Here is a 22,915-nt window from a genome sequence, read left to right on the forward strand (position 1 = left end):
ATTCCATTATGTTCAAATTTAAGCTAAAAAGCGAGAAAAGATAAATTTCTGTGGTTGATCAATTAAAAATAAATTTCTTTGAGATACAATATGGATAGCAAGACATCTCAAGAATGACACTAAAAACCAAAGCTTTGAAATTCATGGCCGGTATCGTACTCGTGCCTGGCATCCGCATCTATGAGGACATGATATGCATTATTCAACTGAAGAAGGATAGTGAATCAGTGAACATTGATTAGGATGATAATAGAAATCTCAAGCATACGTGTTGGAACAGTGCCGTATCTCCTCCTTGTCTGTCTGGATGCATCCGACGACTCGATTTTAGGTATGCTCGCCGGATTTCGTCATTTGAAGCGGACTTGTCCACTCCGAGAATCTGGTGGAAGTAAGCAAAAGTCAATACCAAGTAATAATCAATCATATCAGTTATTTAGAAGATGACCTGACCTTGTAGTAACCGAGAGAGTCTACACTGTCTTCCAACTGTTCCGCAGAATCTTCTGGAGTATCGCTGCTCTGCCCCTCCCCTGGAGTATCGCTGCACTGCTCCTCCTCTAGAGGTGCACTGCAACTAGGGTTTGGATCCGGCTTTGAAAAGTGTTGATTCGCAAGACACAGTTGGAGATACTCGGCATAGACGCGCTCTGGGTGAATCGAGACCTCTCCATCTCCCCACCCTTCTTTCAATAAAACTAAAAGCTGCTGATAGTCTGAAAATGCCAACTCGAGGTAACGGTGCACGTTTGTATGAGACACGCATATCGTGATGCGAAGTGCGAGGGCGCGAATAAGATGGCGCCTGCGTTCATGATCGAACAAGTGTCGGTGCTCAAAGTCAAAATCTAGATCGATCGCAAGGATATGGTTGAGCGCTCCCATGGCCTTTAACCTATAGTACGCGGGCTCCCTGCTGGTGAGATGTTGCGCGGACTGATTGTCATTCTATAAAATGAAATGAATCAGCGTCCAAGGGATGAATACTAAGAGCGCAAAAGTTCTCACATAGATCTTTAATTTTGCCATAGCCCTCGTGTAAAAGTCAGCTAAGACCAGGCGGACATTCACGCGATATACTGTTTCGGCCTTCTCGCCTGATGTATACGTGAGAAAATTTTCGATTGCAAAAAGTATATCGTCGATTTTATGTGGGTCATCTACAGCCACCTGGCCGAAGATGAGTTCCAGTCGATTTTTGACGTTTTTTACACGTTCGTATGTGTGTCTGGAGCACGCAAAATGGATCAGCAGAGATCAAGTGATTATGACAAGGTCCAGGACTTACTTGACTGCGCCTGAGAGAGGTTGAGAATGTGTTATGTCTTCAAACTTTTCATAAGCTGCCTCAATATCCCCATTAGCATAGTCAATGAGGCCGCTGAGCCATACACATGCTTGGACGCTCCATACCGAGTCTGCTAGAGATCTCATACGTCTATGTAAAGGAGAAAAATGTTAGCGTGTCCAATTCATCCTATGAATATAAAGGATAGACTGATGCTTACTCCAGAGTAAGCCGAGCGGCACCCCTCCGGTTGCAAAGGACTTCAGCTTCACCTCGTTTGATGAGCCACTCGAAAGGTAGCTCAAAAGATTTATAATCCAATGGGTTAACCATAGTTGTGAGATAACAACATAGTCGATCAAGGATCAGGATTGCCTGCACCCAATGTCCTTGGTTATATGCAACTTCAAACTTGGTAACAGCTGTACGAATATTGGCGGCTACGTCTATCAGCTCCTGGTGATTTTTCGCTTCTTCACGCGAAGTTATACGAGCGCGGGCTGTATGTAAAAGGTTGATAGCCTGCTCGTAGTCCAGTGTTGATATTAGGATATCCCAAGTCATCTGGTGTACTTGTCCTATCCAGGCCGCGTCAGTGGTATCCGAAGACCGAGTCGAAGAGGACGACGTATCGGGATCCAAGCTTGTAGTGCATTCAATTTCTGGGGGATCCATGGGATATTGGCCAGGCAGGTGTGGAAAGTCCATGTTGACAATCACAGGGAAATCGGTATTCTTTTGTCGCAAGGGAAGTAGGATTTAAATGAGTATATGTATTGGGAGTCGGTTGTTTGGGCTGTCAAAGTTAAGAGACCTCAGGGATAAAATAGTCGCAGGGCTTGCTTATTACGGGGAATCACCCCTAAGAAACAAGAGAAGCTGAATATATTTGACTATCGTGATATGGAACTGGGCCTCAGCTGAAAGTTCCAAATGAGTGTGCGGCCCAAAAAGCAACGACTAAATGTTCAAGACATGAGTTGATATCAACGCTTTCATGGAATGAAAAGCAATAATATCCGAAAAGTCACTGTCGTTAGCTATCAAAGGATCTTCGAGGTACGACTGGCAAAGGGGGCCAGTGTGACTCAGACACCTGAAAGAATACTCAGCTGATAAAGCTTAGGAGCGTCACAATTCGTAGCGCGCGTATCGGATCAAACAAACCGCCAGTCGAAAACCCAATAGGGGTTGACATTCAACATCAGTTTTTGTCCGTTGACAACTGGGACTCAGAGTAAATCTTACAGCATCTTACCCAAAGATATATCGTCTCGATGATACTTTGGTTGGCATATGTATGCAAGATTGATACAGCGGGGATATGAGCGCTTCATCCAGTTCATCTGATGTAGAATCAATGTAGCCAGAAAAGGTACAGAAGGATTGGATCAAATTTATCAAAATGACATTGGAACCCTGAAGCCTCTACATACATCTTTATTCCTCATCACATACATAAGCCCGCTTCAATTGAGTACGACATCTACGGCCTTCACCCTTGCGGACAGTGTGCGCTGCAGTCTGGCCAACGTAACCTGTTGAGACTTGGGTTGATTGCACCGTCCATTCATCTCAATGCGCGTTGAGTGAAGATGTGTAGGCTGATACTCTATGTATTTTTGGCCAGAGCGTCTGGCCAAAACTTTCCTCGCTCTGACGAGCGATGTCTTTACACGTCGTACCCAATGTGCGAACTCTTTACTTCGTGAGTCAAGAGGACGCGGGTTGGGGTAGTGGAGGGCCCGGCCCGGGCCTGGATTGGTTTCCAAAAACCAACCCTGGTTCGTGTAAACCACGTGGCCCCGGCCTGAGATCTCCATCCTGGGCCCACCCTCCACCCTAGGGCTGCACGTGCGCCTGGTTCCTCGGGGGGGGTTTGTGTCTGATTCCCTCTCTCAGGTGCATGCTCGAGCGTCCTGAGCCTACCAGGCACACACCCCTCACGCACGTCAGGCGCCTGGTCCCTGGAATTTGGGCATCCTGGCCCCTTCCTCTATCTTTTTTTTTTTTTTTTTTTTAAGTTTTCGTCGATCTCGTCTGGGACGCCTCCCATTCAAAAGTTCTTCACCCAACTTCTGAACGCATTCAGTCGCATTACTGCTTACCATCTCTCAAAGGGCTCTTCCCTTTCTCGTCAGACTTCCTTCGCGGTTTTTGCAAAGTTGGGCTGACCCTAACTTGGGGTTCGCCTCTCCTTTGAAGTTCGAGGACACAATTCTCAAGGTCTTTCATTCTCTGATCAAATTCATTTTCCTGTTACACTCTTCGTCGTGGATAGCTAACAAAAACCTTTCCGTATCCTCCACATCCTCTTGGCTATACGCCTTCAAGTAACGTAAGTATGTCAGCGACGACCACCTTCCTTGCTTGGCGATTTTCTCCATCGGCGTCTTTAGATTGAATCTCAGGGAGGCTCCTCCAACTCGAAAAGAGTGCCCGCTCCATGTACCAACACTCGATTTGCCCCATATTTTCCCAGCTGAGTTGATGAATCGGGTTTTGGTGAGTGGGATGATGTCGCCCTTCGTTTGTGTTGCGAATAAGAAGCTGTCTGGGCTCTGATCTGGCTGTCGTTCCATCCAACCTTTCAGAGCGGCCACCGGGTCTAGGACGTTCAGCTGTTGCTGAAGGTGTATAATCTGTACCTCGCCTGGCCGAGCGGTTTTGGCCTTCCTCAGGTGTAGCCGCGCAAACAGCGTTCCTCTCTTTGAACCGAATTCCACGTGTCTCCGCAAGAGAGCTCCGTCTTCTACAGTTGTCCGTAGGAGTTCCCCAAGTCTTGCCATCCCCCAAAAGGCGACTAACCCGACCGTGCCTACCAGCAGCTCTGTCTCGGATCCGTTGTAAGTCGCTTCCCACAACCTAAATAACTGCCTTATCATAATTGGGTTTTTCACTGTCACTAATTCCTTCTCCTCTTCTCTACGTTTGCTTGCCGCCAGGAGGGTTTTGACAATGGCTGGGTGCGCGGTCGGAACCGTCGTGTGTCGGACAATGTTCCACGCGCGAATCCCGTCCAGATACTTCTTAATCGTCACGGATCCTACTGGTCTTGTTGGTTTGTCTAATACCCCTTCTCCTGTTTCTCCCGCCCAAGCAATAAAGTCGTGGATGTCGTTGTCTGAGATAGGGTTGTTTGCGTCAAAGCCACTCGAAGTCTTATTTTTGAACTCTATGAATTTTGACATCCCTGCGCTGTATCCTGCCAATGTCGTTTTTGCCCAACTGCCCGATGCAGCGTGTCTCCCCGCGCGTGATGCGCCCTGAGCGGCGTTTTGGAAATGTCCAGGTAGGTCGTTCATCGCGAGGGCTGGTGGGAGGTAGGACCTGACGTAGGTGTTTCTTGTTCGTCAGCGTTCCAGGACAATCAAATCGACCAGGTCGCTCGGGATCTTGATCTCTACCATGTCTGACGCGTGTTTCGACGAGTCGAAACCCCGCGACAGCCGGTCTGCGGCATTATCCTCCGACTTGACTTGTCGAACTTCAATACAAGATTGGTCTGCTAACAAGAGGTCCTGTATCTTTCTCCACTCTTGATTTACGTGGCGGTCTCTTGACTTCCCATTTCTGATCGCGTTTTCCGTCACCGTGTTGTCCGTTAGCATTAAAAATATCTCTCCGCGCACCAGGAGTAGCGTCCTCAGCATCAGGTATCCCAAACGAGCCGCGACCGTCTCTGCCCAGGCGATGCCTCGACTTTCTCCTCTCGCTGTCACCTCCCAGCCTCTCCTCAGGCGAAACTTAGACAACTTCTTCCCGATTATGACTCCAATCCCATATGATGTGGAGGCGTCGCCTACCCAGCCCACGTTCACTAAGCGCGGTTTTGGGATGAGTTGTTATGATATTGATATCATGGTTTGAGTCAAAGATCATTACCTTTCTAGGTAGATGCTTTAGATGTGAAGCGGTTGAGGGTGTAGTATTTTACTTTTCTTTGGTTGGTAGCAGTTGGAGTAGTAATGAGCTGGAAGCAAGGGATAAGCGAGTTGCATGATGTAGAAAGGGGTACTCAAAAGTTGTTTTTCGTTTCTTTCTGTTATAATGTGTTGCGTTCGTTTGTCCCCCCTCTTTCTGATTCTTTTCCTCGTCGAAAAGAATTAGTAAGTCCAATCCTCACAATTCTCAAGTTCTCAATTGTCCTCAACTAATTATTTTCTCTATTTTTCTTTTTCAATTCTCTTCTTACGGTTTTAAGATCTGTTTTAAAAATCTGTTCTTAAAACTAAAAATCTCACCGTGCTGCTTCGTTCTTTCTCTCGAGCTCGCAGGTATTTTTCTATTCTAATCTCTTTTTCTCTTTTAAGTAGTCTGTCTGATTGTTTTTCTATCTGCTGTTGCTTTGTCTCAGGTGTGTTTCTTGATCTCGTCGTAGACCAGCAGAGAGCTTGTGTCTAACACGAATCCTGTGCCTTCAGGTTTTCTTTCTTAATCCACAAGAGCTTCTCTCAACAGTCTTACGCCAGTTTTAGAACTGGATCCGAGATCAGTGAAACTTTATATGGTAGCGAGAGTAATTGCGATCTCTTCAACCAACTTACCGCTTGTATGAGTGCCATCGACGATCATTCTATTGACGACGAATCCTTGGATAACACTACTGTTACTGAAGGTTCAAGCACCTCAAGTACTACCGATTCTTTTGGAACGGTTCGCCAGGATCCTACTGATCCTCTGTCTTCTGACAATTCTAAAAATCAATCATCTTCAACTATGGCCGAAAATGCCGAATCCCGAGTCTTTGGTGATTCTATTCAAAAGTACTCACAAATCATGAACAACGCGCTAAGCAAATATAAAGTATCAGATGACTTAACTGATGAAAATTATATCGACTGGAGTCAGTCACTGATGGAAGTTTTCCAGTCTTTGGAACTTCATCACTACATCAAGATCAAAGATTATCAAAAACCTTCTCTGACAACTGAAGAACACGAGAAAACGCGGTTCAACCTTACCACGTTTATCCTACATAGATTGGATTCAGTAAACAAAGTTAGAACGCGCAACCATCTTACTGCTCCAACCGATGCTTGCGAAATTATCTATGACCCATTTAAATGTTGGAGTTTTCTTAAGTCGTATCATAATCGAATTTCAGAAGATAAATTAGAAGCCGTGACCAAGGCTCTTTACTCTTGTCAAATTTCCAAGTCCGATTCTCTCACTTCTTTCGTCGATAAATTCGAAAATCTTATTCGAGAGTTCTATCGCCTCAAGGGTGAACTATCTGACATTCAGTCCGCCCGAATGCTGCTTGGGGCAATTCCCTCTTTGTCAATCGAAACAAAGGAGTACATCCACAACACTGTGACTCCTCTGACTCGTGAAGGCGTTGGTTCGTATCTTTGGAAGTATGAAGAAAGACACGGCTGGACTTGCTCTGCTATTAAAGAAGTCAACTCGGTGTCAGTTCGTTCGACAAAGAAGACTTCAGGAGAGTGTGTCCAGAGGAATGCTTCGGACCTCATCTTGCTAAGAACTGTTGGTCCAAACCAGAAAATGCGGACAAACGACTGGCTTTCCTCTCCAAAATTAGAGGAAAATCTGGAAGTAGTACTGTCAACACTTCGGCACACAATTCTCAAACTGTCTCACCTTCAGTAAAAGGTGTTAAGAAAGTCTTCGATGCCAGTGTAAATAACGCGTCTGCGAGCATGGCTTTTCTCTCTCTCAATGTCGAGTACGTTGAAGAAATCGATCAAGAGGTTATTCAGTACTCGGCCTCACCTTCTGAATTCGATGAGGATCCAACCATCAGTGCTTCTGTCTCTGCCGCCCTCTCTTCATCTAAAGATTGGGCTCTTCACGACACCGGCGCGACTCATCACATGTTCAAGGATCTCAAAATTTTTGATCCAACTTCTCTTGTTAAAGTCAAAGACTCAAGTAAACGACTCAAGTTAGCAGGTGGAGATATCACGTTAGCTGTCCATAGTCGTGGTGCTGCTAAACTTCTAGCTGGTGACGAAACTATTTTTGAACTTAAAAATTGTTTATATGTTCCTGAACTCTCAAGAAATCTTGTTGCAGGAGCACTCCTGAAGAAACAAGGTGTTCGAGAATTATTTCACGACAGTATCAACTTCTCACTCGTCTTGAATGGTCTTGCGTTATTTAACGGTTTTATTTCCGACAATAATCTCATGTTCATTTTGCTTGAACCTGTGAGTCGATCAACTTCATCTTCAACTCCAGAGGTTTCAATCACTGAAGTAACTTCATCACTTCAACATCGACGTTTAGGGCATGTGAGCAATAAATATCTCAAATTGATGGCAAGACTTGATAGTGTGGAAGAGTTTGAGTATCTGGATGAGAATCTTCACTGTGATATCTGTGCTTTGTCCAAGAATACGAAATTACCTCACAATAAAACTAGACCAAGAGCTCGTAAATTCCTAGAAAACGTTCATGTAGATTTAAGTGGGATTATTAGAACCACCGGACTGAAAAATGAAAATTATTTTGTTCTGTTTTGTGACAATTTCTCTGCGTTCCGGCACATCTACCCATTGAGTGATAAATCGAAAGAAGAAGTTTACGAGGTTTTTATGGCTTACATTGCTGTTGCCGAAAGACAAACGGGATGCTCGTTGAAACAATTCACTCTTGATCGAGGAAGTGAATTCCTGAACAACTTACTTGGTCAAAAGCTGAGAGAGCTTGGAATTGTACTTCATCTGACGTCTGGCCATGCTCCTGAACAAAACGGGGTCTCCGAACGTGGTATGCGCATTGTCGCTACCAGGGCACGTTCGATGATGCTTGAATCAGGCTTACCAACTCGTTTTTGGTATTTGGCTTGTAGTGCTGCTGTCTTTCTTACTAATTGTTGTGTAACTGCAGCACTCGATGGTGGGAAAACTCCCTTTGAGGTCTGGTATTTCCGCAAACCTTCTGTGGCCCATCTTAGAGTCTTTGGTTGTCAAGCTTTTGGCCTGATTCGAAAAGAATTGCGGGAATCAAAATTTTCTCCCGTTAGTTCTGAGGGGGTACTCGTTGGATTTGAAAATGATAACTTCAACTATCAAATTTACGACTTAACTTCAAGAAAAATTTATATTACTCATCATTCTACTTTCAACGAAGATATTTTTCCTTTTAAATCAATTTCATCTACCGTTTCCAATGTACCTGTTGAACCTAACAGACGTTCGGTCAAAATTCAATTCTTCGACGATGAAGACGATCATCTTGATGAAGATCTTACTTCTGTGGACCAAGTATCACCTGAAAAACCTGTATCTCAAACCAATCCTGAACCTCCCTCTGAACAAGTTGAATCGGTCAAATCAAATCAAGATCCACCTCGTCGTTCCACCCGGTCATCAAAGAAAGTTCATGACACTCTTCGTGGCATGTGTTCATCCGGTGCGGAGTTTGACGATGACTTTATCACACAATCATTATTTGCTTGCTTAGCTGTTGAATGCAAACCGAATGAGGTACACTCGTCTCCTGATCCCAAATCCTATAAAAGGGCTATGGCGTCCTCAGACGCAGATCGGTGGAAATCAGCATGTGATAAAGAATTCAAGTCCCTCAAAGACAAAGGAGTGTGGGTTTTAGTTGACCAACCGCCAGATCGAAATGTAATCAGGGGTCTGTGGGTTTTCAGAAAGAAGAACTTGTTTGATGGAAGCATTAAGTACAAAGCTCGTTATGTTGCTATGGGTAATACACAGATCCCTGGACAAGATTACGGTGAAACTTTCGCACCTACCGGTAAACCTGGATCATTACGTTTACTCGTTGCTATTGCTTCAATCAACGGTTGGGAGATCCATCAGATGGATGCAGTTACAGCATTTCTGAATGGAAATCTTGATGAAGAGCTGTATGTCTAAGTTCCAGAAGGTTATCGTGCCTCATCCACTGTGGGGAAAGTGTGGCGAATGTTGAAGTCTCTGTATGGATTCAAGCAGTCTCCGAAGATTTGGCAGGATGATGTGGAAGGTTTTCTGATTGAGATTGGTTTCTATCAATGTGAAATAGACCATTGCATTTATATTCGTTCAGAAGGAAGTCTCTTTACTGCGGTGTATGTTCATGTAGATGATTTAGCAATCACTGGAAATGATATCGTGCGTTTCAAGAATGAAATCTTTGCTAAGTGGGAGATGGAGGATCTGGGGGTGGCTCATACGGTTGTCGGCATTCAAATTCAACGACTGAACGATGTCACTTATTCAATGTCTCAACAGCAATATGCTGTAGCAGTTCTCAAACGATTTGATATGCTTAATTCTAAACCTGCTATCACTCCTCTGTCACCTAATGTGAAGCTTGTGAAATCAACTGAAGACGAAGCTGAGGAATTTGCTAAGACTAAATTACCTTACCGAAGTGTAGTTGGATCCTTGATGTACCTGGCCCAGTGTACCCGACCTGACATGGCTCACGCTGTAGGCGTTCTCTCCCAACACCTGGAGAGTCCTGGAAAATCTCACTGGGACGCCGCAATGCATGTTCTTCGATACTTAGGTCACACTGTGAACATGGGCATTGTGTATTCAGCTAATTCGAGTGATGTCATGTCTGGTCAACGAAGTTTTGAGTGTCCGGTCTCTCATTGTGATTCGGATTGGGCAGGTGATGTGAATACCCGTCGTTCTACCACAGGTTATGTATTTGTTTTAGCTGGTGGGCCTATTTCGTGGAGGAGTAGACTTCAGCCTACTGTGGCTTTGTCATCGACTGAAGCTGAATATAGAGCTATAACGGAAGCTGGTCAAGAATTGCTGTGGCTGAGGAACATGATGGCTAGATTCGGATTCACTGATCCTAATCCAACGGTGTTACATAGTGATAATATGGGTGCAATTCATTTAACTTCAAAATCAATCTTTCACGCAAGAACAAAGCACATAGAGATACATTATCATTGGATTAGAGAAGTGGTGAAGAAGGGTGATTTAGTTATTAAGCATTGTCCAACTCATCTCATGGTAGCTGATCTACTGACAAAACAATTGCCTAAAGAACAATTTTCAACTCTTAGGAAAAGTCTGGGTTTGAGATTCTTAGGGTAATGCTCTTTGAGGGGGTGTGTTATGATATTGATATCATGGTTTGAGTCAAAGATCATTACCTTTCTAGGTAGATGCTTTAGATGTGAAGCGGTTGAGGGTGTAGTAGTTTTCTTTTCTTTGGTTGGTAGCAGTTGGAGTAGTAATGAGCTGGAAGCAAGGGATAAGCGAGTTGCATGATGTAGAAAGGGGTACTCAAAAGTTGTTTTTCGTTTCTTTCTGTTATAATGTGTTGCGTTCGTTTGTCCCCCCTCTTTCTGATTCTTTTCCTCGTCGAAAAGAATTAGTAAGTCCAATCCTCACAATTCTCAAGTTCTCAATTGTCCTCAACTAATTATTTTCTCTATTTTTCTTTTTCAATTCTCTTCTTACGGTTTTAAGATCTGTTTTAAAAATCTGTTCTTAAAACTAAAAATCTCACCGCGCTGCTTCGTTCTTTCTCTCGAGCTCGCAGGTATTTTTCTATTCTAATCTCTTTTTCTCTTTTAAGTAGTCTGTCTGATTGTTTTTCTATCTGCTGTTGCTTTGTCTCAGGTGTGTTTCTTGATCTCGTTGTAGACCAGCAGAGAGCTTGTGTCTAACGCGAATCCTGTGCCTTCAGGTGGGTAGTCGAAAAGAATTAATCTGTTTTAAAAATCTGTTCTTAAAACTAAAAATCTCACCGCGCTGCTTCGTTCTTTCTCTCGAGCTCGCAGGTGTGTTTCTTGATCTCGTCGTAGACCAGCAGAGAGCTTGTGTCTAACGCGAATCCTGTGCCTTCAGGTTTTCTTTCTTAATCCACAAGAGCTTCTCTCAACAGTCTTACGCCAGTTTTAGAACTGGATCCGAGATCAGTGAAACTTTATATGAGTCTTTGAGGTGCCGCTGATCTTAGTACTTCCAGCCAGTATCGTAAGTCTTCCCTCACCGTTTCTGGTATGTCGCGTCTCGCTGATTTATGTACTCATTCTGCTGTGAAGCGGTAGATATCTACACAGTAACAGCTCATCTGCGGGAAAACCATCAAAGTGTGGTTCAGCCGTCCCGCCAGGCTTTGCACCTCCTTAAAGCGGTGGGACCTCAACTCCAGGAATGACTCAATCTCCTCTATCCTGGCGTCGACTTTTTCTTGAGGTAAGCGGACCGTTTTCTTGTCCCCGTTCCAAATAAAGCCGAGGTAACGTTGCTCGACACTGAAGTCACTTCTCTTGTCTACGTTTTCTGTTACACCCATCTCCGCGCTCAGCCTCGATATATCATCCAAATTGAATTCCCCCGGCTCCTCCCTTGCCTTCACGAACATGGTGTTGTCTACCCAGCGGAAAGCTGCTAGTAAAGGAAAACTCTCCAGCATGATCTCCTTCCAAACGTCGGCCACCTGTCCAAAGACGCTGCATCCCGCCACACCGCCAAAGGTGATGCGAGTATCCAGAAGGACCATGTCGTCGAAGGTCAAGATCATCAAGAACCGCCACTGTCCGGGGGCGGTTGGCACCTGCCTGTACGCTTTCGCCCAGTCGAAGATCGCCAACACGACTCTGCCTTGGTAAGTGGTTAGAAACTCTGCAACCTTCTTGAAGTTGTCCCACGTGGTACTAAAATCGTCCTTGTCCACTTCTGCATTCACGGAACGTATCCCTGGCTTATTTCGCGGGAACAATAAGTTGTTGATGGGGCGTGTCGAGCCGTTCCCATTCACTACCGCCCCTATTGGACTTGTCCGGAAAAAGCCCAGCCTTTGGAACACCTCCTCCTTCGTGTAGGGGCCTGCCATGCGGCCTGCTTTGAGTTCTGCCGCGAAGTTTTCAAGGATCTTATCTTTTGCCGCCAGTGCGGAGGAATGGTTTGGCGGGCAAAAGAAGCAAACACCTGGAACAAAGGCCTTTCTCACTCCCTGGTCGAAACCCTCACGTAAGCCTTTCAATATCCTGCTGTGCTTTGATAATAAGCCAACCCTCAGGAGTTCTCTTTCCCACACCTGCAGGTTCATTTCACATTTCGCCTGTGATGGCCATGCGGGTGACACACTCAGCGGTTTGCTTTGGCCTGTGGGTTGTTCACCGGGGTATCTGTGGGTGGTCACGTAAGTGGGCATCATTTGGTAAGTGGGCGCTCTCAACTTTCTTAAGAAATGTACGCATTGAGTTCTGGTACTGCTCCTCAGCGGTAACCAGGACGTTCTGGCTCCTTTCTCCCACTCAGTAAGGGGGGGGGGAGGAAGGGCAAGAGAATTCATCTTTTTATTTCAAATTCATTCTATTGGCTTACTGTCTATGGTTACGACCTTTCCCTCTCGTCCCTTTAGGGCTACGACTACGCGAAGGGCTCCGTCTACGGTACTTCGTACGCTCATCCCTTGTGTTCTTCTCTCTCCCACTGAACCTGTCGCGATCTCTGAAGGTCTCTCTTTCTCTCCCGCGGTCGTCTTCTTTCCGACGGTAAGTCGCGGTCCCGTCTCTCTCCATCATCGCTACTCTTCTCTCCTCTGGTGTCATGGTTCTCCATCTCGACGATGGGATCCAACTTGCGTTTGATGACGGCTAACCGATGACTTGCGGTGCTGCGGGTGGTTTCTGGTAAGCTGCGTCGTACGCGGACCTCTTAGTTGCTGTCGAGGTCGTTATACGCGGTAGCCCGGTTTGTGGGTTCAGATGTGCCAGGGGGCCGCCTGTCGCGTATGGGTTCGTCCGGTACGCTTGTTCCTGTTGAGTGTCTGCCTGCAGTCTTGCCGCTTCGAAGATGGCCGATTGCAGTTTGCTAAAGTTTCGGATTCTATTATCCACGGACTCTCTCATCACTCCTTGGCGGATCCGAATACAGTAACGGAGTGCTACCATCCACCCGTAACTTTCACGTAGGTCCATCACCACTAACCGATGGCCGTCAAAACGTTCAGCTAACGTCTGCCATCCCACATCTGCAACGTATTTGATGAATAGGCCCATGCAGTCGATCCACTCCTCGAACTGCATCGCCAGTTCGTCGGGTGGAGGCTGTCTGCCATACACCCTGAGGGAGGCGTTGCCGTCTTCGATCTTCGACTCAGATGGGGCCTTCCTTCTGCTCCATTCCGTTTGGTCGTCAATCAGGAAGTATTTGTTGAACGCAGTCAGGGGAATATAGGATCGGAAGGTTTTGAGCCAATGTCTCAAGACCGGGGATAGTTGAGGTAGGCCCTTTTCCATCTCTTCTGACGTGTCTGCTACCAATAACCGACCATTTTCCACCACGTCGCCGTTCCGAAGTACCATCCGCCCCCTTTTTGAGGCCATCAAAACTTTTACTTGCTCCATTTCCTCAATGTCTTCCCGGGTTTGTTGTCCTGTCACCGTTGTGGTTACAAGACCGGGATTATCGAATCGTACGATGGGTGGTGCGTTGTGTGGAGCAAGTTGGGTGGAGGGCTGTAACGTCATGTATGGACACACCTCCGACGGAGCTGTTGGTCCTCTGGGTCCGGGAGTTGTAGTGGTTGCTCCCATTCGTGTCGGCATCCTAACCGCGGTGAACGTCTGAGCTTGGGCGGTGTGGACTGTGTTGGGGATTTCTGGGTCGGTTAAGAAGGGGCTAGGTCGATATGTTGGCGGCCTGAACTGGTCTGCCAATGGGACGGTCTCGCTACTCTCCGTGTGAGATGAGAGGTCCTCTGCTACCAGGTTATACGGACGTGCGTTTGGTAAGCCACTCCCACCTGCTGCCGGTACTCTTTCACCGTTCTCGCCGACTGTGCTGCCCGTTTGTTGACTCGCGATGTACGTTTGTAGGGCTTTGGCTTCTGAGAAACGGCCGTCTGCGAATAGTTGCTCTACGCGATCATTCAAGCTCGTGTTTGCCGCCGGAAAAATGGACCTCGGGGCTGATTGCGAACGTATTCATGTAGGTCTTTGTCAGAAATCTTTCTTTCTTCATAGTCTCGGGTCGCTCATCTCGACTCTTCCACCCCCCCTCCCGTAGGGATCATGGGGTGCCTCCACCCCCTTGGGTATCTTGGAGGCTTCGGTATCTACCCCCCGCACTGGGATCTTGGGTTTCACGCGCAGGTTCTTGGGTCTTTGGCCCCCTGGTCTCTCGCAATTTCGTCCGCGATGGAAAGTATGGGGGGGGGGGAATCTAGAAGAGTTGAAGACGAAAAGAGTGGAATGGGAGGGTAGAAGTATGAAGTGTTAAGCTCACCTATATCTGACCGTCGTTCTGATGTTTGGTACCCATCGACTGATGGTGTCGGGCTCGTCTGGCTGACGTCTCGACCTTTCCCCTTCGTTGGAGGATGCCAAGAAATCTCGTCGTCCGCATCTGATTCGATGATTTCGCCTTGTAACACTAACGCGGCGTCGTCTAGCAGACCTTCCAGCTCGTCTTCCTCCAGTGGTATACCGTCAAATTCTTCTCCCTCCTCTTGTCATAGATCGTCACCTGGTACCGGCTGGCGCCCGCTCGTTGTCGAGGTGTTGATGGTTCTCTTTGTCGAGCCTAGTGGGGGGCCTGGTGGTTGTCCTAGGGCGACTGATCTTGATCTTGTTACCGTCAACGCATCCGCCTTAGCCGCAGCCTCACGCATCGCTTGTTCTAGATTTGCTCCTGTTGACATGCTGTTTGACTTGAAATTTCGTAAATGATATCTAAGTTAGCGTTGGCTTTTAGCGCGAAAAGGCTACCCAGTTGGTAGCGTGCGAGAGATTATGTGATGTGATCTCTCGTGGAGGCTTGCTGAGGGCTTTCCTATCCGTCTGATAGGGTGAAGGATCTGGGTGTGGAAATTATTCCGCACTGTATCGTGCCATAGTTTTGCAAACTCTGCTCGAGTGTCATTTCACAGCCAGACCTTTCACAGCTCGCGCAAGCCCCTCATGGACATGTGAACCACCTGTGTTATGGTGGTTCTGTCTAAGAAATTGCTACACTGGAAAACCCATGCATACGGAAATCCACCTCGCAATCGTTCTAATGATATGGGAAAAATGTTATAGGAACGGTAGGATACAGATGGTTCATGATTGCAAAGAACAAGGTCACAACGAGTGCTCGATTACGGACGAGCTTTATCGCTAAATAAAAGATGTCAAGGCTCAGAAGCGCCCGCTGATCCGCGTAGATGCCAGTGTAGACTTGCTATACCTTGAGAGAATTAGTCTCCACCACTTTACTCCAAGCCTACCTCGAGATGGAATTGGGGTCAGCTCGTACCTCTCATCGGTATATCCTAGCTTTGATAGGATAAAGCAATTCCTGGGAGTTTCTCTTTCGAAACCTTGGCCAAGCAAACTCATAGGGTTTCCGACTTGAACTTGGTTAACCTTTGATCTTTCCAAATCTACTTAAAGCCTCTAGTAATAGCATCTGTAGGGTTTTCTCCTCATCCTCTAAAGTATTTTTTTTGCCTCTCTTTAGCTACCCACCTCAAGTCATTCATTCTCTACGCATCTCACTGCAAGTCTCTCAAGTGTTTCACTTTTCTTGAAATCCTTAGAAATATGTTTTGGTTTTCATACCCCCTATGTATCGCCACCCTCTTCACTCTTGCTGTTAGCTCTAAAGGCAGACTAGACAAACGTGCCGATATTGGTAATCTACCACCTTGTTCTTCTGTCTGCTACTTTGATGCTCTTTTCAATAATAACGGGGGATGTCCAATGGTAAGAGCTTCGTTTTCAATTGGAAGACTTTGATAAACAGGTTGCATAACTAACTTTCGGTATATCGGCTCGTGTCTTTTGCTCTAGTCTGATCCCGGTTGTCTTTGCGGTCAACAAGAATTCCGGGACTCACTGAATAATTGCTTTTATTCATCTTGTTCCTTTGAGGCAGATGAATCTTCAAACCGTGTAAACTATGTGAGAAAATTTCAACCGCATATTCATTAGTATAAGAGCGCTCAAGGTCAATTCTTAATCTTGAACTTAATCATTCATAGGCTTGCGCTTAAGCTTAGTTTGATCACCCTCCTTGGTAACTACCAACCCAACATGGACTTCTCCACATACCCTGATCTTCCTTTCGGTGACTCTGCCTCAAGGGATGGTAGCCGCCTATACCATCTTGAGGCGTCAGGTGGAGATTGTGATATTTCTTTTGATTTTCGTTTTAAGACGCACTCCTTTGCATAACCTTCATATTTATTAATACATTGTTACCAGGTTCAAATAATTACAAGTCGATATAATTCTAAAGCATCAGCAATAGACAATTTCTCTTGTTCTTGACTTGTTGTCCCAACAGAATTTCTATCCACCTCCTATATTTGAAAGTTTATCCAGATTTCCGTAAGACCCACACAAATGCATGCATATCATTTATTTTCGAAAATCTCAGGCCAAATCATCACATTCTCAGTGATGATTTGTGATACATAGTCCAATTTGTTTCGCAAACGTACCAGGTGAAAATTCAAACGAGACATATTAAGCGTGAAATTCTGTTCCAGCTTTCATGTGAAAGATAAAATTATAATGCCCCATCACTAATAAAGTTTCAATTTCAGATTCACAATTGATAATTGACGATTGATTGAAAAATTCTGCCGAGAAGCCAACTGTAGGCGGGCGGTCTCGGAGAAAGGAGTTGCTGAAGTTATAAGATTGTAAGTCATAGGAGGTTCTTGCTTCAAATGAGAACCAACATGATTATTTCTTTAAAGAGTATTATGGAAGTTGACAAACTCAAGATCCTATCGAAGGTGGGCTCAGTTGTAAAGTCGCTAGGATCTCTCTAATTATGTATCGTGCACTCGGCTCTTCCTTGGTACTCAATATCAGAATCACATCCAAATTAACTTTTTGCATGATCCACACGAGCTTTATCGTGAAAGTACCACGTCGGGAGAAACTCAGATCGGGACATGGTGATGCCTCAGAATGCTGTTATCGCTGGGCTGTGCTGTGTTGCTCTGCTGTAATCTTCATATCTCACTTACCCATAAGTTGGTCATGAAGAGGTTTTCAAGAACACGCATGTAGTCGGTTTCGACTCCTTTTGATCTACATGTAATGAAAGATTTCTCCATCAAGCTCCAAAGCCTTTATAATCATTATCAACATACATATATTTACATTCTTACTCTCCTGATGACTACTTTTGATCATCTCAGCTTCACTCAGCTGTAAGCTGATCACGTTCAGAGGTGTTCAAGCTTCGTGAGATTGACTCTATCTGATTTTCCATCTATTCATATACCCTCATATAATCGAATCTAATCGAATTGCGAAAGATTTGTAATGTAGATCAGATAAGTACAATAGGCTGATGACTCGATGTCAATCATTTTCTTATGTACCGACTAATTGACGATGATGCCGAAGAGATCGTTGCGGTCAGATTGGTTTGTAAGGATGAGTGTGTACCAATGATGATGAAGATACACATGGAATGTTGATGATGAATTCTTGTAGAATGGTTTGAAGTTGAAGATCATCCAAAAGGTTTTTCTGATGAGATTCAAATGATGGATTTGATAAGATGTGAGATCTTCAGGGTTTTAAAATGGTGTTTATGGTTTGAGATGTCACTTGACGGATGACAGTTGATGAGAGTACAAATGAAACTTGTTGAGACTCGGAATGGTTCCTATTTCGAAACAATCCCTTCCCCTTTTTTGACTTTTGATTTGAAAAATTAAACTTGTACCGCTTTATTGATACAAATCAAAAATAAAGTCAATTTTGATTTGTGTGAAACCGTTTGAAGTTACCATCAAAGAAATTTCTTTCATTTCTTTCATTTCTTTCCTTTTATCTTTCCTCATTTACTTAAATCAACTTCAACTCAACTCAAGATCATTTCAATTCAACAACAACAACAACAACAACACTAACATCATGTCTTCTCATCCTTATCAATCACAACATCAACATTTACCTCCTATCTCAATCTCTGATCAACCTAATTATCCACCTCGTCAAAATCATCCAGTTCAATCTCCAACTAATTCAAACGGTTCGGATTTTGACGCTCCTTCTTTACCTCGTTACTCTTCTCCTGCTCCTCAACATGGTCATCCTCCACCTCGGAACAATAATCCCTATCCACAACAAGCTCCACTCACCGGTCCTCGTCCTTTTGTTCATAATTCTGGACCACCCCATCCACTCAGTCATGCTACTTATGCTGATTCAAATCCTACTTTGAATGAGACTGATGTCAGTATTGAAAAACGATTTGGTGATGGTCATTCATCTACTATGAATTCTTCATCTCTCGGTTTAGGTCTTCATAGTGGTGTACATCAACCGGAGAAATTCATCAACCCAAACCATTCTCCACGTCTTTCACCTTCAGCTGCACACAGCAATTCATCCCAACTCAGTCTCTCGGCTCGATCTGCTGTGGCTTATCCTCCCGAGTATGGTATGATGACTAAGATCTACAGAGCTTGGAATGGTAATTCGATTGGTGATTCCGGTGTAGATGAACGTCATTCGAAGAAGAAACGTTTACCTTATATCGATGCTCTCAAGTTCTTTGCTGCGATCGCTGTTATGAACGGCACTCTCTTTGATGCAGTCTTGAGTGAAAATGACTACAAGGTTATTCAAAGAGATTCACCTCTCTATATCTTTCGGTAGGCGTTTTCATCTCTTCACTAACTTGGACTTTATCCTTTGACTCATTCAGTCGTTTTTTTACCTTTGCTGCAGCTCTACCAATCTTGGTATTTGCATGTTACTACTCCTCTCAGGTCGATCATTGATTGCACCATTGTGGGATGCAGCCAATCCTCATGCCAAACTCTTGATGAAACATCAAGATCCACTCAAGCCATTGATCTCTTGGGCTAGATTGACTCGTGCGATGCTTATCCGACCATTTCGATTTATTTTACCAGTCCTTGCTATTGCGGCTCTCCAATGGGGCTTAGCTTCAGGAGGTGATAACCGAGCCACCAAGAACTGTAATAATGCAGGAATGAATGAACCTTATTGGGCTAATATCGATCGATTCGCTGGTTATGTCACTTTGGTCTTCAATCTTGTACGTATTTTTCTTTCTTTTCCCGTCGATCAGTTACTAACAAGTTGTCATTATCTTTCAGTTTACCTATTTTGAACAAGATACCATTGCTGGTAAAGCGTTCGGTGCCAATCTCTGGGTTACCCCTTGGTTCTTTCAATCAAGTTACGCTGTCTATGTGACCCACTTTATGTTGGGCAACTTACCATCAAATCGATACTGGGTTTATGGGATTTTGATGTTTTTTAGCTGGACAAGTCTCAACTATTTTGCTGTGCGTCTCTTTACCATATCTCTCTTTTTGTCAGTTTACTCATGACCACTCTTCCATCTTTCTACAGCTTCCTATCACAGGGCTTTTTATTGCTGATATGGCTGCCCATGGCCAAACTGCTCGCTTACGTAAACTATCGGTGCCACTTCGAATTGCCATTCGGGTAGCACTTCTAGTTGTAGCTGCCGTTACTCAATTCATCCCTGTCGTTCGCAACAATCTTAACTCTGCCTTGGCCACTGTCAACGTTCAAGCCCATACCGATATCACTTTCTCAGATTGGATCTTTGTCACGATTGTACTCTTCATTGTCGAAACCTCGGATGTCGCTCAACGTGTCCTCGGCTTTGGCCTCTTCAAGTTCCTTGGACAACTTTCAGCTGGAATCTTTTTATTAGCCCCAGCTGTCGTCTTCACTATCGTTCCGGATGTAGCATTAAGTTTACATAATTCCCAAACTTATTCAGCTCCTACTGTCTTGGGCCTAAGCTGGGCCCTATTACTCGGAGTCTGCTTTGCTGGATCAATAGCCTTTCATTTGGTGGTTGAGTGTCCTTCAAAGCTCATTGGTGAAGTCGTTTGTGACCTTTTCGAAAGATTAGGAGCTGATAAAGAGCAGATGAAGAAGGATGCTGAGGACTTGAAGGCTTTAACTACTGGTGGTGGTCGAAAATGAATTGATTACTTTCCTCAATGATAATTTTCTGCTTTGATTTTTTTTTGATTATCCGATTAGGACATTTCTTATCGTACCTTGTCATCGCTCAATCTAAGTTTTTTTCCCCTTATCCTTTTATTCTTTTAATAAAGATTTTATCCATGAATGAATGAGTGCGTGTGTGTGTGTGTGGGCTTGGGTGTTTTTTTCCTGGTAGTGGTGATTAACTCATAAACTTTTTTTAACTCTATGAAAATTAGTTTTATTTTCTTCTCTTGATTTTATTTCTCTCTCTTTTTTTTGTCGTTACAAGATACATGCATATCCTGGTGGCTGGTTGCATTGTAACCAGACTATTATTTTCTTTTTTACAAACCCCCCCCAAAAAAATTAACACTGATCAGAAAAAAAAAATCAACTTTCCTTTTTTGTTTTTTTTGTGATGTTGTGTTTGTTTTTGTTTGCGTAGATGAAAATGATGAAGTGCACTTTTTTTTACCAGATTTGTGAAGAAAGAAATCCTTTTGATTGAAGATTTGGTTGGGATAGATAGGTTTCCTTTATGATCATCAGATTGGGAAACTAACAATCATGACCAAAAGACTATGTACTCCTTTGAGTCTCAACCTTTTGGGGATTCAGGTCAAGATGGTCAGAGTACTATTTTGTATTTGTGAGAAAAATCCAGTTGGGGTCTCATTTTTTTGGACTCAACAAAGGCTTGTTTTGTTAAGATACTCCTCAAAACCTCAAGAAGCCAATTTTGTCCTACACAAAGTGCTTCTGGAACTTTTCCACAAAGCCAGAAAAGAAAGATTTGGCTGTGTTCTGGCTTCATAGCCTTGTGGAAAAAAAACATATTTGAATGCTCTTTGCCCCTAGGTTCCACAAGACTTTGTGATACAACTCTGTGATAGAACTCTGAATTAAGGCCTCTTCATCTTCCCCTGTCATTCACCCCTTGATCGTTTCACCTCACTTCCTTATCTTATACCTCTGTCCTCCTACACCACGCTATGGCTCAAAAAGGACACCACAAAAGGCTCAAACACCACATACATCTAGCAATCGATGGAATGAAACAAGCAGGAAGCTCTCAATTAGCTACTCTTGCCTTCAAGAAACATAGAGATGGCAAAAGCCTTTTCATAATTTGATGTCTTCAAGAAATTATCATCAACCACAATCTACATACAAACCAACCAGCAGCGGATTGTGAGGAACACCAATTGGACGAGTCTGAGGCAAGGAGGCCATTATTAGTGATTATGCTTGGGGCCTTAGAGTTTCATTTGGCAAGGGCAGAATCCATCAAGCTTGTACTACTTGGTCACCGTCTACTAAACCTTGTTGAAAGCGAGATTGGTCAACTTGAAGAAGCCCTCAAGATCTTACAGTCCACTCGCTATGTGCAAGACCGATTACCATGTGGGCATCAAGGTATCCAAAACATTGCATTGCCTCACAGAATTGCCAAAGGCGGTGATCCATTCTTAAATATTGTGAGTGTTCAAAAGTGTATTCTAAACCATCCACCAAGCCTCAAAACTAATCACTATGTGACCTTTTCTTTCCTGCTGTTTGACAAATAGGCTTGAATGACTCATGACCAATTTTGGAACTTAGTTACTCGGATTCAGGGTAGTTGTGTTTTTCAGAACCAATCGGACAATAAACAGCTTCCTGTAGCGTGGCAGCTTCTGGTGGCCCTAGCAAATTTGGGTACCTCGGGAAATGGGGGGGATGTCTCGCACCTTGCGTACATGTTTCACATATCAGGTTAGTGCCCTTTGGTGCCTCTACTTTCCTTCTATTCAAAAAACTAATTACTAATATGTCTCGGTATAGAGGGAAGTGTCCACAATTGGACTAATCACTGTATGTATGCCATCCTTCAAATGGAAAGCGAGTGGGTCAAGTGGCCAAACATCGAGGAACACCGTGATCTAAACATGAAGATACAGGGCAGTCATTTCAAAGACTGTATTGCTTTCATGGACGGCACACTGGTTCCACTTGCTTTTGCACCAGTTCAAAATCCAGAGGATTACTGGACACAAAAACAGTCCTATGCATTTAACATCATGTTAGTATGTGACATTAATAAGATCATCAGGTATTACAAACTTGGTTGGTGTGGATCAGCTCACAATCAAAGGGCTTATATGTCCTCAGCGGTAAGCTTCTCCTTTCATGAAGTACAATATCTATGCTGACATTTCTTTCCCATATTTATCGTAACCCAAGTGATTTCATTTCCAAAGATGAATATCTTTTGGCCAATTCTGGCTATACGACATCATGTAGTGTCATCACGCCTTTTAAACGGGCACCTGGTCAACATCTTCAAAATCTCCAAGAAGCCTTCATTGTCAATCAAGAACTTAGCAAGATACGAGTTATAATTGAACAGAGCATTGGTATGCTCAAAGGTCAATTCAAGTCCTTAAAAGAGCTCCGGATCTTGATCACTGGCTGTCGTAGTGCCCAGCGAGCAAACATATGGATTCGAGTATGTGTAATACTGCACAATTACACAACAACCAACAATGATCAATGGAGTTTTGAGTTGGGTACAATCAAAGAAGGGCTCCTCCATACAGCTAGGCAAAGGAGACTGCCCCCAAATGCACCACTTCACAAAGATGATGTGCATCCACAAACTGCACAAAATGACACTCAACAGAGATCTCTATTTGAACAATTTGTAGCAAACAGGGGAACATAAGGGGTGG

General features: G+C 44.3%; 6 protein-coding genes across 6 annotated transcripts; 3 read left to right on the forward strand and 3 right to left on the reverse strand.

The window, feature by feature from the left end:
* Positions 1 to 58: 58 nt before the first annotated feature.
* Positions 59 to 1,996, reverse strand: MELLADRAFT_101014 (uncharacterized protein; the record flags this gene model as incomplete). The annotated part of the gene is made up of 6 exons (XM_007404071.1): positions 59 to 178; positions 269 to 382; positions 454 to 948; positions 1,009 to 1,228; positions 1,289 to 1,438; positions 1,509 to 1,996. The coding sequence occupies 6 exons, from the start codon at positions 1,994 to 1,996 to the stop codon at positions 59 to 61; spliced, it is 1,587 nt and encodes a 528-aa protein (XP_007404133.1).
* Positions 1,997 to 3,607: 1,611 nt separating this feature from the next.
* On the reverse strand, positions 3,608 to 4,593 carry MELLADRAFT_86766 (uncharacterized protein; the record flags this gene model as incomplete). Its single annotated transcript, XM_007404070.1, has 2 exons — positions 3,608 to 4,040; positions 4,097 to 4,593. 2 exons carry the CDS (start codon positions 4,591 to 4,593, stop codon positions 3,608 to 3,610), a joined length of 930 nt encoding a protein of 309 aa, XP_007404132.1.
* Positions 4,594 to 5,842: 1,249 nt separating this feature from the next.
* Positions 5,843 to 6,901, forward strand: MELLADRAFT_101015 (uncharacterized protein; the record flags this gene model as incomplete). Its single annotated transcript, XM_007403478.1, has 2 exons — positions 5,843 to 6,054; positions 6,271 to 6,901. The coding sequence occupies 2 exons, from the start codon at positions 5,843 to 5,845 to the stop codon at positions 6,899 to 6,901; spliced, it is 843 nt and encodes a 280-aa protein (XP_007403540.1).
* A 5,944-nt stretch (positions 6,902 to 12,845) lies between these two features.
* Positions 12,846 to 14,181, reverse strand: MELLADRAFT_86767 (uncharacterized protein; the record flags this gene model as incomplete). The annotated part of the gene is made up of 2 exons (XM_007404069.1): positions 12,846 to 14,108; positions 14,155 to 14,181. 2 exons carry the CDS (start codon positions 14,179 to 14,181, stop codon positions 12,846 to 12,848), a joined length of 1,290 nt encoding a protein of 429 aa, XP_007404131.1.
* Positions 14,182 to 15,660: 1,479 nt separating this feature from the next.
* MELLADRAFT_70394 (uncharacterized protein) lies at positions 15,661 to 16,655 on the forward strand (the record flags this gene model as incomplete). Its single annotated transcript, XM_007403479.1, has 3 exons — positions 15,661 to 15,938; positions 16,026 to 16,136; positions 16,217 to 16,655. The coding sequence occupies 3 exons, from the start codon at positions 15,777 to 15,779 to the stop codon at positions 16,226 to 16,228; spliced, it is 285 nt and encodes a 94-aa protein (XP_007403541.1).
* Positions 16,656 to 17,885: 1,230 nt separating this feature from the next.
* MELLADRAFT_76238 (uncharacterized protein) lies at positions 17,886 to 20,682 on the forward strand (the record flags this gene model as incomplete). Its single annotated transcript, XM_007403480.1, has 4 exons — positions 17,886 to 18,859; positions 18,936 to 19,269; positions 19,331 to 19,522; positions 19,590 to 20,682. The coding sequence occupies 4 exons, from the start codon at positions 18,117 to 18,119 to the stop codon at positions 20,196 to 20,198; spliced, it is 1,878 nt and encodes a 625-aa protein (XP_007403542.1).
* Between the last annotated feature and the right edge of the window lie 2,233 nt (positions 20,683 to 22,915).

Source organism: Melampsora larici-populina (assembly GCF_000204055.1).
Source record: "Melampsora larici-populina 98AG31 unplaced genomic scaffold MELLAscaffold_1, whole genome shotgun sequence".
NCBI lineage: Eukaryota > Fungi > Basidiomycota > Pucciniomycetes > Pucciniales > Melampsoraceae > Melampsora > Melampsora laricis-populina.